Source organism: Spermophilus citellus (genome assembly GCF_964194105.1).
Source record: "Spermophilus citellus genome assembly, chromosome: 15".
Classification (NCBI taxonomy): Eukaryota; Metazoa; Chordata; class Mammalia; order Rodentia; family Sciuridae; genus Spermophilus; species Spermophilus citellus.
The window spans coordinates 48351441-48370088 of NC_138195.1; the positions used below are offsets into that span (position 1 = coordinate 48351441).

The 18648-nt window shown below is 42.5% G+C and overlaps 1 protein-coding gene across 2 annotated transcripts in view; it reads right to left on the reverse strand.

Moving 5' to 3' along the window:
- DUSP29 (dual specificity phosphatase 29) overlaps positions 1–18648 on the reverse strand; it is a gene marked incomplete at its 5' end in the record, with an annotated part of 39616 nt that overhangs the window by 18519 nt on the left and 2449 nt on the right. Inside the window, one exon of one of the 2 annotated variants that reach the window (XM_081267044.1) lies at positions 7846–8079. In XM_081267044.1, coding sequence (XP_081123170.1) covers positions 7846–8045 — 200 coding nt within the window. Of the gene's footprint in view, positions 1–7845; positions 8088–18648 lie in introns of those variants that run through there. The other variant, XM_081267043.1, reaches the window with a different exon arrangement.

Genomic DNA, 18648 nt, shown 5'->3' on the forward strand with positions numbered 1-18648 from the left:
AAAGTAATAAAACAAGTATGTACTTGAACCTAATGAAGCCTAATTTATTTAATAGGACATTTCTTAAAGAATTTTATTTTAGAGCTGGAAGGGACCTTTGAAATCATCCTTTATTTAACAAATAAAGAAACCAAGTCCCAGAACAATAAAATGCTTTGCCAAAGGCCACACAAGGCTACTGACCACACACAATGGGGACTTGAACTCTGTGCCTTGAGTCCTGCGGGACAGCTTTTACTGAGCCCATGGTTCCCAGTGTGGCCAACTCAGACGCCTACCAAGTTATGGGAATGAGTGGAGAGGGGGCTGGACCATGAACGAGGAAGACTTTCCTCTGGGAATATCTGCAACGTGGCCTGTTGGTCAGATCCTACCCCCTCCACAGACCCAGTAGACCCTCCTGCCTGTGGCCTCTTCTCATCAGGCTGCAGTGATGGAACTGCCTCTCTCTTCCCCTGAGAGCCGGTGAGCATTGGGGACTTGGAGTTTCCAGGCACTGTGTTGGGTGAATCCTCCTGGGAAAACCTGGGTTTGAGAGGAAGGCAAGGACAGTATCTGTGGAGGGGAGGAGGAAAATAAGTAGAGAAGGCCCAGGAGGAGGGTCCTTCCTTTCAGCACTTCGCCTTGCCTTCATGCTAGGATCTTATGGGAGAAATATGACTCAAGGGTGTTTTTGTCCCAAGGCTGCCACTGAGGTAGAAGGACCTTTAGTGGTAAAGTCTAGCGTCTGCTCTTTACTTTCCCCACACACTGAGTCACATTTCTAGAATCTGCCTCATCTGTAATCCCATCTAATATTTCATACTCAATGAGTGTTCCACGCAGTGCACTGAGCATCTGAAATGTGTTAACACATTGAATCACATTTTTTTTTTGGTGGGGGGGGTGCGGTGGGAGGGAATGGGGGATTGACCCAAAGGTGCTTTACCACTGAGGCACATCCCCAGCCCTTTTTATTTTTTATTTTGAGACAGGGTCTTGCTAAATTGTTGAGGCTGGCTTTAAACTTGCAATTTTTCTACCTTGGTCTGGGATTACAGGCGTGTATACCAGGCCTGGCTTCAATCCATGTTTTATGGATGAAGCAATTGAAGCTCAGAGAGCTTGAGTGACCTGCCTAACACCACACAGAAATCACATTTGGGCTGGGCAGAGTAGTGCACATCTGTAATCCAAGTGGTGTGGGAAGCTGAGGCAGGAAGATTGCACGTTAGAAGCCAGCTTCAGCAATGGTAAGGCGCTAAGCCACTCAGTGACACCCTCTCCCTAAATAAAATACAAAATAGAGCTAGGGATGTTGAGCCTGTTGAGTGCTCCTGAGTTCAATCTCCAGTACCAAAAAAAAAAAGAAAGAAATGAAATCCATATTTGGCCTCAACTTGGTGGCTCTGGAGTAGACAGATGCCCAACCATTTTGCCTGTTTCCATAAAGAGGGCCAAGAATAAGCTCCATCTTGGGGGAGGTCTGGCTTCCTTTAGGTCCCAAGCGTCAATGGCCTAGGCCTCAGGAACAGATAGGTAGGGGTCCTGGCTGCTCCAGACATCCACCCTTATTCCTGGGTCTGAACCGCCTTTACTTCCAGAGCCTTGGCATTTGGCTTTCTGAGATGCTTTAGGGGAAAAGAAAACCTCAAATGTGGGCTGGGGATGTGGCTCAAGCAGTAGCGCGCTCGCCTGGCATGCGTGCGGCCCGGGTTGGATCCTCAGCACCACATACCAACAAAGATGTTGTGTCCGCCGAGAACTAAAAAATAATAAATATTAAAAAAAAAAATTCTCTCTCTCTCTCTCCTCTTTCACTCTCTTTTTAAAAAAAAAAAAAGAAAAAAAAGAAAACCTCAAATGTAAATATCAAATTAAAACTGTGGCTTTGTGTGTGAGGAGCCAGCTTTGAGCTTTTTGTTGCTCTGGACAACAGCTACAAAGAGACCAAGAACACAGGTGACCTCGCCTGCTCACCCCCCAGGTTATAACCCCCATGTGGTCTCATTGGCAGTGGAATTCATTGTACTTCCAGTAAGCCTCTGGGAGTATCATTAACCTTGTTAAGTGGCTGTCACAGGAGGGAGCCCTGAGCTGAGAAGGGGCCTGCAGCAGGCCATGCTGTCTTGGACTCTGTCCCCCAGCTGGTCATGTAAGTCCCACACACCTGACCATGGAGCCTGGACTGAGTGTCTGTGTTTGTCTTGGGGCTCGATTAGGCAGGGCTGGATTGAATTGAAAGGGAAGTGACAGAAGCGGGGTTATAGTCAGCACATCTCCTGGTCTGGAACTCTCTTCAGCAAGAGTCAATTCAACTTCCATGGCCTCGTGAAGGAAGTGGTCTCCCTGCATTCAGCCTTCTACAAGCTACCCCTTACCTGCCTTTCTTTATTTCTTTTTCACTAACAATAGTAACAGAAACATTTGCATTTATGTGTTGCTTTATGAGTGACAAAATGCTTTTACATATCTTAGTTCTTTGAAGCTTCTCTGTAACTGAGATGAACTCAGACCCAGAAAGGTAAAAGGCCCTGCCCAGAGCCACTACTGCTTACCAGGTGACTGTGGTAGGTTGTTATCATTTAGAATATTTGCTGTTCCTTCTAAGGGCAATTTATGCTTTCTGATCCCCTTAATGTAAGATGTTGGCATGGACTTGCTTTGTCCAATGAACTGTAGGCAAAAATGGTTCATGTCACTCTTAAGTCAGGTTATGGTTTGCCATGTCTCTCTTTTCTCTCTTCTCCAAGGGAGAAAAATATCCCAACAATATGCCAGATAGGGTCCAATCCATCAGCCTAGGCCCTGGACTTGAGGGGCTATGGAGTGTAGTCACAACGGACCCACTGTGGACTGTAACATGTGTGAGAAATAAACCATTGTTGAGGAAGGCCACTGAGATGCCAGGGTGGCCTGTTGGATTAGCACAGCTAGTTGAAACTGACCACACAGTGGTAGAGTTTGGATTAGTCAGACCTTCTGAAAGTGCTCTTCTTGCCGCAGTCACCCTCTGTATTCCAGATAAATCATCCTATTTGTTCTCTCTTCTGTGTTTTCTCATTCTGCTTCCTCTGAAATTCCTTTGATATCCTATCCATCTTCCAAAACCAGGCTTAGAATTTATCTGCTGTGATCTTTCTTAGATTCATGATGATATCAAACACTTAATGGAACACTCACTATGTGCCGAGTACTACTCTAGCACTTATTTTAATGCATTCAATCTTCCCCCATGAGGTAAGTCCCATAAGGTTGCCTTGTAAAGTGAAGAGGTAAAATAACTTGTCCAAGGTCACAAAACTGGTAACTGGCAGATCCAAGACTCAGATCCCATTCTTTTTCCACTCCACTTCCTTGATATATTTCTTTATATATCTTGTCTCCTCATCTATAAATAAAATGGTGTCTTTCTCTTACTGGTGACTTTTTTTTTTGATCTGGGTTTTGAGCATAATTTCTGCCACTTACTAGTAGTATGACCTTGGGCTGATCACTTAAGCCCAGCTGAGTCTCAGTTTCTTCTTTTTATTTCCCACAGTTCCCAGTAAGTTGCTCAGTAAATGCTTACTGACTGACTAAAAAGATGAACTCTCTGAGCCTTGGTTTTCCAATTTGTAAAATGGGAGTAATAATGGTATATCCTTCATAGGGTGGTTGTAGCATTTAAATGATGCCCAGCACAAAGTGTGACACATGGGTTAGAATTCAATACAGTGTAGCTATTATTATTGTTGTTGTTACTATTATAAGCCATAGGCAAGATACATATAATATATAAAATATAGAGGGAAAAAACATACTTCTGCAGAGGATCTGGTCACTGAGATGAGGTGAAGAGCAGGGAATAACATGGATGAAGACGCAGAGATGGTATAAGTCTTAACACCTTATTCCTTAATTCCTCTCCCCCGAACCCTCCCTTGTACATTTTTGGTTTGGATCTAGTGAAATAATTCTACATATGGAAAATAGTTATGCATAGAGATGTCCACTGCAGCATTGTTTATGAAAGTGAGAACATGGAAATAAGCAATGTGTTCAACAATAGGGAACCGGTTCAATGAACAATCTCCTGTCCATCTGGTACATTATATCTATTATAATTAAATGTATGAGGTGCATGCAATAAGGACGAATGCTTATGAATGAAGCCATGTGAAAAAGATAAAATGAATAATGGATACAGTTACAACTATATAAAAATGAATCACTCAACCAAAAACAATACTCTAAAAGTCTAAGAAGAAATATACTAAAGTATTAATAGGAGTAGCTTTGCAATATGGACTTGGGAGATTGAAAAGTTTTCTTCCTTATAGTACCCACTGTTTTTATTACTATAGCTAATCTTTATGGAGTGCTCACCATGTACTAGAGACTGCACTATTTTATATATATATATACTCACATAACCATGGAACCCTATGAGGAAGTTCTTTTACTACCCTTTTATAAGTAGGGAATTAATACTTTTCTGTTCATATAATGAACATATTTTACTTTTACAGTAAGAAAACAGATTTACTACATTTCTTTAATATTTCATCATTAAAGCTGAGAAATTTAGGTCCCTTTTCCTTTTCTTTTTGTCAATGTTATAATAGACATTATTGTGTATATTTCCTTATGTATTGGTACTGTTATTTCTGTGAATTATATTTCATATATATATATATACACACACACACACACACATATATGTATATATGTGTGTATATATATTTTTTTTTTCTCACACATAAAGTGTGTGTGTATTTAGTTGTCAGTGGACCTTTATTGTATTATATGTGGTGCTAAGAATCTAACCCAGTGCTTCACACATGCTAGGCAAACATGCTAAAACCCCAGCCCAATTACATTTCTTAAAGTGATATTTTTGGGTCAAAGTGAATGTTTACCTTTAAAAGAAACAATTTATTTTTTTACAAATTTTAGACTTACAGAAAATTTTCCAAAATAATACAGTGAGCTGGACATGATAATACACACCTGTAATCCCAGGAACTTAGAACTCAAGTGACTGAGGCAGAAGGATTGCAAGTTTGAGGATAGTCTGAGCAATTTAATGAGACCATATCTCAAAATAAAAATTTAAAAAGAACTGGGCATGTAGATCTGTGGCAGAGTGCTTACCTGACATGCATGAGCCCCTGGGTTCAATCCCCAGTACCAAAGGAAAAAAAAATAGTGCAGAGACTGTTTGACAATAAAAGGAATGAAATATTAATACATGCTACAAGTTGGATCAACCTTGAAGAATATGCAAAGTGAAAGAAAGCCAATCACAAAAGGCCACACATTGAATGATTCCATTTATATGAAACTTCCAGGATGGGTAAACATATAAAACCAGAAAGTAGATAGATTGGTGATTGCCGGGGGGCTGGGGCAAGGTAGGGAATGAGGAGTGACTGCTTACGGACTCCTGGTTTCCTCTTGAGGTAATAAAAAAATGTTCTGAAATTAGATAGTGACGATGGTTGCACAACTCTGAGTATAATAAAACCACTGAATTGTACGCTTTAAAAGGATAAATTTTACGGTACGTGAATTATATCCCAATAAAACTGAATTCAAAAGAGAAAACAGTACAGAGAGTTCATGTGTACCCTCACCTACATTACCCTAATGTTCTCAACTGGGAAATGATTAGTATAATCATAGTGCCGTTATACTGTGTATGAAAAGTGCAGAACAGTAAGTATAGTATGATTCCTTTTAAAAAAAATGTTTAAAAGATATGCAGGTCATTTATATGCAGGTAAATGTTTCCTAATATTTGCAGGAACACACATTGAATGTGTGTTAGAATGTGTGTAGAAGCATGCATGTGAACTTAATATTGGTCAGCAGTAGAGTTAAGAGGGGACAAAGACAGATTATGCAGTTCTCTTTATAACCCCTATTTTGTTTAATTTGGTATAAAAAGGCATGTAATTTTTATAATTTCTCACATTTCAAAATATTAATGCAAAAAAAGAAGACAAGGAAGGGAGGTTGTCTGTTGGTCAGCTTTCTGTTGCTATGACCAGACCACCCGACAAGAACACCTCAGAGGGGGAAAAGTTTATTTTGGCTTATGGTTTCCGAGGTCTCAGTCCATGGTTGTCTGACTCCATTGCTTTGGGACCAAGGAAGGCGGAATGCCGTGGCAGAGGAAGACCACTCAGCTCAAGATGGATGCAAAGCGTGGGATAGAAGCCAGGGGACAAGATAATCCCCAAGGGCATGCTCTCAGAGACCTACGCTGTAACCACACCCACCTACCTACAGTGACCACCCAGTACAGAAGTCCTTTGGAATGATTAATACACCAAGTGGATTAATCCACTGAGTAGGTTACAGCTTTTGTAATCCAATCATTTCACTTCCTGCAATAACACAGGAGCTTTTGGGAGACACTTCATATCCACACCATAACACTACCCTTGAGTGATTCTCATGGCTAGCAATTTATGTCTAGATTTCAAGCAGGAAGATGTGCATTAATATCACACACAGGGGTCCTGCCCCATCTGCCCCAAAGTTCTGGATGATGGAGTGGGAGGGCTTGGAGTGGTAGTTATGACGAAGGTTTCTGGTTTGGAAAGAACTGCACTTGAACTGTAGCTCTCCACTAGCATATTATGGGCATAACTCAACCATTCATTTTCCTTACCTTTAAAATGGGAGTAATTAGATAATGTTTTTTGTCGGGTTGACATGATGCTAAAATGAGATCATGCACGCAACGTGCTTAGTAAAGTGCCCAGCATACAGGGTTTTATAAATAATAGCCATTAGTAGTAGAAAGTAGTATTGACAGTAGGCATTTTTCAGAAAGGGGGATGGTGACAGGCTTACCATCCTTTCAGACACATAGGTTGGGTGTTCCTATGCTCTCAACCTGAGGATTGACTTCAGTCTTGTTGCTATTATACCCAGCTAAAAACATGGCACTTGCACTTCCCAGCCTCCCTTGTAGCCAGGGGCAGGGGGAAGTCCTGGGTGGGACTTCTCCTTGGAAAACTGCCCTTTTGGTTTTCCTTTCCCTCCACCTTCTTTCTTTCTAGATCCTACAGTTGATGACCAGAGGCATATAAGCAGTCTGGGACCCTGCAGCAACCTTGAGGAGGGAAGCCAGGCCCTCAAGATGGCAGAACAGAGCACATGAGCTTGGGTCCCTGCTGATCATGTAGTCACCATGCCAGCCCCAGCTTGCCTTCCCCTGGACTTATATGCAAGAGAGAAATAAACTTCTATCTTGCTTATGCCCCTTTTCTGTGTTTTCTGTAAAATGAAGATGAACCCAGCCCTAACTAATAGAATTCTCAGAGAACAACTCTGAAGGCCAAGGTGCTCTCCTGGGAGGTATGACGCTGACCTGAGGAAGAGCTGCTGCCTTCTCCTGAGCAAGGCCAAAGTGAAGGGAGAGAAAAGGGGAATTGCATGGAGATTCTCATTGTTATACAAAATTACATATAAGAGGCTGTGAGGGGAATGGGAAAATAAGGAGAGAAATAAATTACAGTAGATGGGGTAGATAGAGAAGATGGGAGGGGAGGGGAGGGGGGATAGTAGAGGATAGGAAAGGTAGCAGAATACAACAATTACTAGTATGGCATTATGTAAAAATGTGGATGTGTAACTGATATGATTTTGCAATCTGTGTTTGGGGTAAAAATCGGAGTTCATAACTCACTCGAAGCTTATGTACGAAATATGATGTCAAGAGCTTTGTAATGTTTTGAACAACCAATAAAAAAAAAAGAAAAAAAATGTGAAAACATAAAAAAAATAAATAAATAAAGATATGGTTTACACACAGTAAAAAAAAAAAAAAAAAAAAAAAAAAAGGCCAAAGTGAAGAACCTGGGTACTTACTCGTCGCCAATGTAGAGCCTGGGCCAGACCTCGTTGACATGGGTGTACTGGGGGCTGCCCTTCCAGAAGAGACGCTCCAGCTCGAAGGCTCCAGGGGTGCAGTAGTCCTCTGTCTCTTTCTCCTCCTCCGCCTTCAGGGACAGCTTCTTGGCAGATGGGTAGACATTCTTGAGGCTTGTCTTCGCTTCTCCAGATGTCATTTTGAAGTGAAAGGATTTTCTTTCCTTTCTGCAGCTGGTCATGAGAGAGGGTCAGGATGGGGATTAGCAGGGAATGCTAAGGTCAGGAACAGGCATTACAGAAAGAGGTGGGAAGAAGCTGACCTTAAAATATGGCTGAAGAGTCCCTGGCTTGCTCTCCTCCTGCTTGATTATCCCAGGCCACACAGGTGAGCAAGGCCAGCCATGATGGCAGTTAAACAACACTCCTCAACATTCCAGTGTTTCCAGAGAGTACTGGGGGCTGAGGTTAATTTGCTGCTGACTCAGAATAGGCTTTGGGCTCACAAAATCCTTCCAGACAGCCAGTCCCTTTCCACCATGCTTCTAGACTTTACTCCCTCTTTGGTGCCTATTTTTTTCTGTCATTTGATTGGAATCTGCTAGTTTGGGCCATTTTCATCTCAAATAGGAAAGTTCAGAAGCCCCTGGTGTTGCAGGACTGTAGCATGCTTGATAGCTACAGGGAACACTTGGCCAGCAGAAAGGGCACATGGCCAAGCCCAGAGCAGGTCTGTTCAGGTTCTGCACAGCCAAGGGCAGAAGCAGGGCTTCAGAAGCCTTGGGGTGGGAGGCAAGCTGCTACAGGAGGGATAGCCAGCTTGTTAGGACAGTTGGGGTCATGTTCACGGCTCACACCAGGAGGCTGGCCATTGCTGCATTAGTTTATCAGGGAGTCAAAAGAGATATTCATGCTAAGAGCTGTTCTGTCTGCAGATTGAAACATGTCTGGAGAGCTTGTCAGGCTCTGCTAGTGGAATGCAGAAGAAGAGTTTCCATTGTCCCTGAGGAAATGAATTCACAGTGGAATAGGGCAGTGTGTGTTCTATGAGCCAAGTTAATGGCACATGTATGGCCAGACAGCCAGGGAAGGGAAGTTGTACTCATGCTCTGAGACTAGAGGGAAGGAGAAAAGGGTGAAATGACTGAGGAGTATAGAGATAGGCCTGTGGCAGGGAGGGAATGTTATTTACTTGACAAATACAGTCAATCATCCATATCCTCATGTTCCAAATTCATGATTCAACCAACAGCATTGAAAATATTCAGAAAAGAAAAACTGATCTGGTGTAGTGCTGCACACCTGTAATCCCATTGACTCAGGAGACTGAGGCAGGAGGACTGCAAGTTCAAGGCCAGCCTGGGCAATTTAAGAGAGGCCCCAAGCAACTTATAAAACACTGTCTCAAAATAAAAATTGAAAAGGCTGGGGATGAGGCTGAGTGGTAAAGTACCCTTGGGTTCAATCCCTAGTACAAAAAAGGAAAAGGAAAATTGCATCTGTTCTGAACATGTACAGACTTTTTTTTTACTTTATTCCCTAAACAATAACAACTATTCAGTCAAGAGCTTTGTAATGTTGTGAACAACCAATAAAAAAATAAATTAATTAATTAAAAAAATAACAACTATTCATATGGCATATATGTTGCATCAAGTATTGTAAGTAATCTGGAGATGATGTGAAGTATGCAGAATAATGTGCATAGGTTAAATGCAAATACTACACTATTTTATGTAAGGGATTTGAGTATTGAGTACCCCCAGATTTTGCTGTCCTCAAGAGGTCATGGAACCAATTCTCCATAATACTGAGGGAGGACTGTCCTTAAACTTATTTTGTCCCAGACGACTATTCCAAGTACTTTACAGTTAGAAATTCATTCAATCTGAATAACTGTTATAAGGAGAGCACTATTATTATCCTCATTTTACAGATGAGGAAAATTGTAAATTGAGGGTGTTTGTAGCACATGGCCTTAGTCTGTTGACAGGGAAAGTAATGGAAAATACAATGTGAGGAAGGTCAGGCAGGGATTTGAAGAATGTAAAAAAAAAGGGCTAGTGGTTCCATAGACCAGTAGGATCAAAGACCACTCAGTAAAATTTGCAAAGGCTTCCATTTATTCAGGAACAGGACAATCTGAACATGAGTAATAAAAATAACTCCTGGGCTGGGGCTGTAGCTCAGCGGCAGAGTGCTTGCGTAGCATGTGTGAGGCACTGGGTTTGATCCTCAGCACCACATAAAATAAATAAATAAATAAAAATAAAATAAAAGGCATTCTGTCCATCTACAACTACAAAAAAATAAAAATAAAAAACCTCCAGCAGGGCTGGGGATGTGGCTCAAGCAGTAGCGCGCTCGCCTGGCATGCGTGCGGCCCGGGTTCGATCCTCAGCACCACATACCAACAAAGATGTTGTGTCCGCCAAGAATTAAAAAATAAATATTAAAAATTCTCTCTCTCTCTCTCTCTCTCTCTCTCTCTCTCTCTCTCACTCTCTCTCCTCTCTCACTCTCTCTTTAAAAAAAAAAAAAAAAAAAAAAAAAAAAAAAAACCTCCAGCAGCCAGGCATATGCCTGGAATCCCAGCAACTTAGGAGGCTGAGGCAGGAGGATCACAAGTTTGAGGCCAGCCTGGACAATTTAGGGAGACCCTGTCTTGAAATAAAAAATAAAAATGGCTGGAGATATTGCTCAGTGAAAAGCTTCCTTGAGTTTAAGGCCCAACACCAAAGTAACAACAACTCCAGCAGACAGAAACACATGAAACACTTAAATGGTAAAGATACTTAAAACAATTATTTGCTGTTGGAAGGTGCTGAGAATTAGCTCATTATTTTGAGATAAATAAATGAAGGAAAACAACCTAACATTTATTCTTCCTTTCTGATAAAAACTGTACTGGGCAGATATGGGAACTTTTCTCTTTGAAAATGTATTCCAGATAATAAAGTAGGAAGGAAGCACTATTTTTACAATTCCCAATGAACTACTGGGCCAGGCTCTGAACATTGACTGCTAACAATGTAAGAATAATAGACATTATTTGCTTTTCTTTTTTTCTTTTCTTTTTTTTTTTTTTTTTTTTTTTTGGTACCAGGGATTGAACTCAGGGGTGCTTAACCACTGAACAACATCCCCAGACTATTTTTGAATTTTATGTAGAGACAGAGTCTTGTTGAGTTGCTTAGGGTCTCACTAAGTTTCTGAGGCTGGCTTTGAACTCACAATCAATCCTCCTGCCTCAGCCTCAGGATTATAGGCATATGCCACTGTGCCCAGCCATAATGTGCTTTCTTTTTTTTTTATTTATTTTTTATTTATTTATTATTTGTTTATTTATTTATTTATTTTTTTTCATAATGTGCTTTCTGATGGAAGAACACACTGGTGAATCTCAGCAAAGTCTTCAGGGTCTAGTTCTGATGGGACATTTGCAAGAGATTCAGAGGATCACAGGGCCTTATCTTAAATATTCACAGATGAAATGATACAATGTCTTGGATTTGCATTAAAAACAATATAGTTGAAAATGCAATCACATCATATTGGAGGGTGGGGTCTTGGTGGAGGTGTGTGAGGCAGGATTGGCTGTGGGTGGGGATAGTTGAGCTTGGATGGTGATTTCAAGGGTGGTACTATTTTTATGTGGGTTGGAAGGATCTGTAATAAAAATTTTAAAAGAGGCACTGGCCATGAGGTGGCACACACCTATAGTACCAGCTACCTAGGAGGCTGAGAAAGAAGGATTGCTTAAGCCCAGGAGTTCAGAGACCTAATTTCTTAAGAAAAAGAATGGGTGGGGGGAGGAAAGGGATGAAACCACTGCTTTCAGGTTTGATTCTCTCAAGTCCATAGTTGATGCCTTAAAGGATCATGAGCTAACTGTGTGTGTCTGTGGGGATCTTGGAAGCCAAGATTTGTGCCTCCTGCAACACACTGATTCCTGGGATGGGGTGGTGAAGGCAACGTGGAGCAGAGGAGAACCTCTCAGTGTGATGTAAAGACCACCCCTGTTGGGGTCATCTGACATGGCCTAAAAACAGACTCCTGGGCTGTACACTGGGGCCTCAAAGTCTGTATTTTAACAAACTCCCAGGAGAGTCTGACAATCACTCAAGGTTGAAATTAATTGTTTGAGAAGTGACTCAAGAGTCAAGGAGCTGCCAGGCATGGTGGCACACACCTGTAGTCCCAGCTACTGGGAGGTTGGAGGCAGGAAGATCCAAAGTTCAAGGGCAGCCTGGACAAATTAATAAGACCCCTTCTGGGAAAAAAAAAGGGCTGGGGATGGAGCTCTGTGGTAGAGCATCCCTGGGTTCAATCCCCAATACTGAAATATATATGTATAATATACATATATCTTATACACACACACACACACACACATATGCACAGAGAAAGCAAGTGCGCGCGCGCATGTGTGTGTGTGTGTGTGTGTGTGAAGGAACAGTCGAGAAGGATAGTTAAGAGTGCTCAGTCTAAATGCTTTCCATTCTTCTCATTGAGGAAGGTCTGGCTTTCCAAAATTCAAGTGCAGGCCCTGAAGGAGAAAGGCTGGGCCACCTTGGTCCGAGCCTCCTTAGTGTTTATCCTTGTAGCCTCAGTGTCTGAAGTGTAGAAAGTGCTTGGGAAATATGTGTTGAACAAAGGAATGGTTTCGTGAGGGGTAAATGAAAGATAAAGGCCTGTGAGGCCTTGCTAGGGAACTCAGCCAGAGCTGCTGAAGCAGGACGGAGGCTCTGGCTGATCCAGAGGCAGGTGCAGGGGTGAAAAGCCCAGAATAGGATGAACCCTGCTTCTTCCAGCCAGTGGTTGGTCAGGCTTGAACTTGACTCTGAGACCTGTCTGCTGGTGTTTCCAGGTGGGAAGGGAGAAATTATTTCAAGGGGTGGCTGAAGCTTCTATTGAAGAAACCAACACAGACCACCCCCAACTCTTAAGTTCATGATCACAGCTTTCATTGCTGCAGGCCCATGGGGGCCTTAATTCCAAGAGGCCTGAAACTTAGCCCCTCCAGGTTCCCACTCTTCTCGTAGTGAAGTGAGTAGAAGCTGGGCACTGTGTACCTCAATGTGGTGGTTTATGCCCTTCTGAACCCTGCCTGCCACTAAAGGAGGATTGGGAAGAGACAATTTTAGGGAGATGCTGAAGTCACTTCCATTCTGAAACCTCCGCCTGTCTCTTTTGATCACTGAAGTTGACCTCACCCTGGGTGAGGCCAGTCCTCCTTCATTATACTGCGGAGAGAGCCATACCCAGCCCCACCTCTGTGCTGAAAGCCTCGGCTGGATTTCCAGACAGAGGAGGAAGTGGTGCGGTCTACCCAGAGCAACTTGGCACGCAGAGGGAGCTCTGGGATCTATTATCCTCCGTCGTGCCGATTTGATGGGGGAAGAGAACAAAGCATGGAGCCGTCCAGAAACCACAGACCTGTAATCTTTCCAAATCCTAAAGGCAGCTTGTGTGCATCCCTCTCTGCATGGCTCCCAAATCTCTAATTCTCAGAGAGGCCAAGAGAGTCTGTTTTCCAGATCACAGCCAGAATGGAAGGGGAAGACAAATCTGTTCTGTTTGGTTTCCATAGATTCGACCCAGAGATTAACTGCCAAGGTCTTTGTGACACATACAATATCAATCACAGGCTAAAATGTCATAATGAGAGCTGGGCAAGATGTCAAGAGAGGCCTCCGGGTTCCTGTTGCAGCTTCATGTTTAAAGATTTGGTCCTGGGAAATCAAATGCTAACTCTGAGGTCTGCTTGACCTGTGTGAGCATCTTCCTCGAGGGTAGGCAACTTGTCCCCTTCATGGAGGGGCCAGGCAGATAACATAGCTGAGGGAAGTGTTTAGATGTTAAAAAAAAAAAAAAAAACACAAGCAATAACTTGACTATTGACCCTAAACTAGAGACGTTAGGGAGTGGTAGAGACTGTGGTACAATAAAGAGTAAATGTCCCCTCTGATGGTGGCAGCAGCTTGTCCTTCCATGTAGGAATACAAGCCCAGATTTTCTGATTTTATGCAAAGCCAGAAAGTCAGATTTTTGCAAGGAATCTATTGATTTCTAAGCGTAGGCAGCCATAGCAGATGATCTTCTTGCTGTGTCAGGTGACTGAGCATTAGTGGACAGTTTCCTTACATACAAGTGGCTTTCGACCTCAAGCAGCTGTGTTTCCCTGCTGGAAGGTATTTTTTGGTCTTTAAGTTGATCAGGAGGAGCAGAGTCAACACTCCAGAAGTTATCATGAACAAGGGGCAGGAGTTGGTAGATAAACACTCCAGCTTCCCCAACCCTGAGTGGACCAATTTTAAAGTTTTCCCCACACATTCTCCCCGGAGGCCTTTCTGTGTGCTAGAGCCCGTAGTTACCCAGAGAGGTGACCTGTTCACTTACATCCATCCTCCTCTTGGGATCCCCACGCCCCACTCACACTTCCTGGAGCACCCTGCAGATAAACAGTTTGCACCCAGATCCTGGTCTTGGGGTTTCCTTTTGAGGGAATCTAAACTAAGATAGGGCTAATTTTTAAAAAATGTAAGGATATGGTGTGTGCCTATATGAAAACTTTATGTTAGATCCTATAAATATACACAATTCTTACTTGTTAACTAAGGGTAAAAATTTAAAGAAGAAAAAAAGAAATATATTGTAATAGCAGAGAATGTAAGAGGCTGAGCAGTACTCAGACCACTAAAGCCTGAGTGTCGTTTCCTTCCGTGAAGCAGCAGCCTTGCTTTGGAGAGCTATTTCCAGGAATTTTTGATGGCACAGATTGTATTTAGTTAAAGGTTTCCTTTGCCCAAGGAGGAAATATTTTGATTTGCATTCAAAACAATAATTTTGATACCAAACATAAACCCCAAACCAAAATTTTATATCATTTTCTTGTTTCTTAAACTAGAAAAACAAATAAACAAACAAAGCATCAAAATGTTAATATTGTGGATGAGTGGTGGGTTCTTTTTTTCCTGTTTTCTATTTTGGGTTTCTTTCAGAAAATAATCATATTTTACAATAAACAACCATGTCTGTATTTCTTAACTGTGCTAGCCCAACAGAATAGTCTGGGTTCCCCCTTTATTTCTTGCTGCGGTGACAGGGCCTGCTCCATTCTCTTGACTCCTGTAATCACCGAGGACACTTGGATTTACCCATGTCATTCCCCCTGAGTATCGGTTTCTTTGATAAAATGGAGCTGTAACTGGAAGGGTAAAGATGCCTTTTAAAACAAAACACAAAAAAAATCCCAACCTGTACTATTCAGTTTTCTAAGGTGGAAGATGGGAGAAGTACGGTGGAGAGATGCATAATTCATTTCAGTGGGAAAATTAAATTTCTGAGTGGAGCCCTTGAGTCTGCAGAGACTGGACAGGAAGCCGTGCTTAGGAAAGAGCTTGTAAAGAAAGTCTGTCATTTTTAAGACCCACAGTACAGGCCTCTTACTTAACAAAAACACTGTTTGAGGGTCCCTCTGACAGGAGACCTAGGAAATAGTACAGATAACAAATTGCTCTATGTAGTAAAACAAGAGTTTTTGAGTTTTCTAGAATATTCCAGAAGGGATATGAGAGGGCCCTTTGATGGGTGAGGGTTTGGGACCAGAGACCACATAAAGAGATTCCAGGAGATAAACATCCAGCAGCTAGTGTAGCAGGGAATCCCAAAGTCAACGTGGTGATGCCCTCTGGCTGCATCAGCCCTCTTGCTGTTACCCTAAACCTTCTGCAAAACTGTTATACACAGCAGCCATGTTTGTGGTGGTTCTGAGAAATAAAAGAAAAAGTCTTGTACCAGTGAAGAGAAGAGACCAGAAGTTTATGAAACAACATATACAGTATGTTCCCATTATTATACAAAAATACATGTCCAAAAAGTTAACACTGGCTATATGCTTGTTTGAGGCCAATAAAATTGTGATTACTGGGGCTGGGGATGTGGCTCAAGCGGTAGCGCGCTCGCCTGGCATGCATGTGGCCCGGGTTCGATCCTCAGCACCACATACAAACAAAGATGTTGTGTCCGCCGAGAACTAAAAAATAAATATTAAAAAAAATTGTGATTATTATTTTCTTCTGTTTTCTTTAAACACATTTTTTTAGTTGTAGATGGACAATATCCCCGTTTCATTTAGTCGTTTTTTTATGTGGTACTCAGGATGGAACCCAGTGCCTCATACATGCAAGTCAAGTGCTCAACCACTCAGCTACAACCCCAGCCCTTGTTTTCTTCTTTTTAAGTAACCATCTTTTCTAAATTTTCTGTGGTAAACATGTATTAGTTGAGCACATGGAGGGATAAAAACAAAAGTTCTATTTTAGAATTATTCTATATGTAGAAGATGCTCACCCTAAACCTGTGGGCCAAGACCGAAAAAGGCAGCCCTTGGGACAAGGCCTGGACAATGTTCCTCACTCCTCTCTTGAGGCTCCAGTTGCCTTCCTGTAAAGTGGGAAACTCAAAAGGCAGGTCTTGTCCTAGAGGTCTCTGAGGACAGGATCCAGGCCTCAGTTGTGTTAGGAGGGCAGTCTAGGCCCTCGTATTTCCTGGGAATCCAGGGGAAGTCCAGACTCTGTGGGTCCTGAAACTCATATGATTTCTTTAAGAAAAAGAAAACAGGTATAGGGCCTCAGAAGAGACTATTGCAAGTGTGGGGTTCTGAGGCTAAATCCCTCTGGAAACTTCTTTCCTTTTGATTTCAGATGCAGAGGGCAGTACCCCTCTCCACCCCCACCCTTTGATGTCAGAGTGACTTGGACTTCCCCTTAGCCTAGTGTTTGTTTAGATTAAATCAGCCAGCATCTGGGGAACTCTGTGGGGGTCATGGTGGGGATGGGAAGCACCATCAGTTGCTCCTTGACTTGATTTCACAAGTTAGACCCTGACCTTCCTCCAAATCTTTGCTCACGTGTCCCTGTGCCCAAGGCTGGGCCAGGCCAGTGTGAGAAGGGATTCAGGCAGAGGTGAGACAGGCTGGACCAGAGAGGTCTTTTCCTTCTAGAGACTTTTGGCCTAGTAGACCAGTCTATAATCTAATTTTTGGAAAAAAAAAAAATTGCCTTCCCTCCTAAGGTATTCTGTTATCTGTTCACATCTATGTTGCTAATGCACTGGGGTTGTGGGGAAACAGTCTGCATTGAAACGTGTGTACACCACACATCTTCCACGACACCACCCAAGTCGGGCTTGGAATGTGCTTTTAAAGAAGGGGGAGAGTAAAAGCGTTATTGTGGTTGGGTAAATGACTGTTAGTAGAGTATTACCTACGGCTGGAGTGTGGAGGGGGATGGAATTTGGCAGCAGTATCCATACATAAATATATACATATTTTTAATTTGCTACAAGTCAGTACTTGTCTTTATTCATTTAAAATCTACCCAAATGATCCCAACTAGAAAATAAAAGTTGGTGGGTTTTTTAAAAATTAAAACTTGGATATGAAAACCCAGGAATTTTTTGTTGCCTATAATTTAATTCTTAATGTATCAGACATAATCCAAGTTTAACAGATTTTTTTTTCCCCTTTTGGATTCTGGCAAGTATGTTAACAGGAGGCAATTATGTGAATTAATATAAAATCCTTTTATTAAAAAAACAGAAAAGCCTTCTTTTAAAAGGAAATTTAATATTCTTTCTACGATGGCGTTGATGTCATGAACTTGTTTGATTAACTCTTCAAATGGTTTCAAAGCGCTTGGGGGTGGTAATTTATGAACTCCTAATTGATTTACCCAATCTTGGTTTGGCAGAGATGGGCCTCCCGGAAATGTGAGGAGGCCAGAGCCTCACACTCGCTTTCCTTCTCAGACAGGGGAGCGGACTGGGATGGACATGTGTGCTATGGAGAAGGAGCTCCAATGAGGGAAACAAGGGCCTTGATGTCTGACCAGGCCAGTTGTGGTTCCTGACTCCTGAGCAGCTAGGCCTTGGCTTCCTCTGGAGATTCTGGAAACACTGCCGGCCGCTCACAGCACAGGGACTCTTTAAGAACCATTTCCCACTGAGTGTCATCTCAGAACAAGCCTTCTTTGGGGAAGGGCATGGGGTTTCCTACAGTGTGAGAGTGTGGCCTTCACCATGGGCCTCTCTTCCTCCTGTTCTAGGTCTCTCTTCCTCACTAAGCCTGTCTTTGGGTGCCATAAAGTTCAGGCTGCTTCTTTTTTGTTTGTTTTAATATATATTTTTTTAAACTGTGGATGGACACAATACTTTTATTTTATGTGGTGCTGAAGATTCAACCCAGTGCCTTAGACGTGCGAGGCCAGTGCTCTACCACTGAGCTACAGCCCAGCCCCTCAGGCTGCTTCTTGCTGCTATAGAGGCTTGTAGAGAAATTGAAGCTCTGGCCAGACACAGGGAAATGATCACACAGGTGGTTATTTCTGTTGTGTGCCAGTGATGAAGTACTCTCTAAACCTCCTTTTAAAAAAAAAATTATTTTTTTAGTTTTCGGCGGACACAACATCTTTGTTTGTATGTAGTGCTGAGGATCGAACCCGGGCCGCACGCATGCCAGGCGAGCGCGATACCTCTTGAGCCACATCCCCAGCTCCTCTCTAAACCTCCTTGATGGGGAATTATGATCCCCACATTACAAATGAGAAAATGAATGAGGGTCAGAGAGGCTAAGAAGCACTAGACCGAGCTAGTAAGAGGGTGCAATGGATTCTCAGTCCAAGCAGCCTAGCACTCAACCTGGGTCAACAGATAATTCACTATTCCTGATCACAGGGCGTGAGTTCCAGAGAGTGAGCCTGGGCCTTTCAATTTTGCATGCTCCCCTCCCCCGTGCAGAGT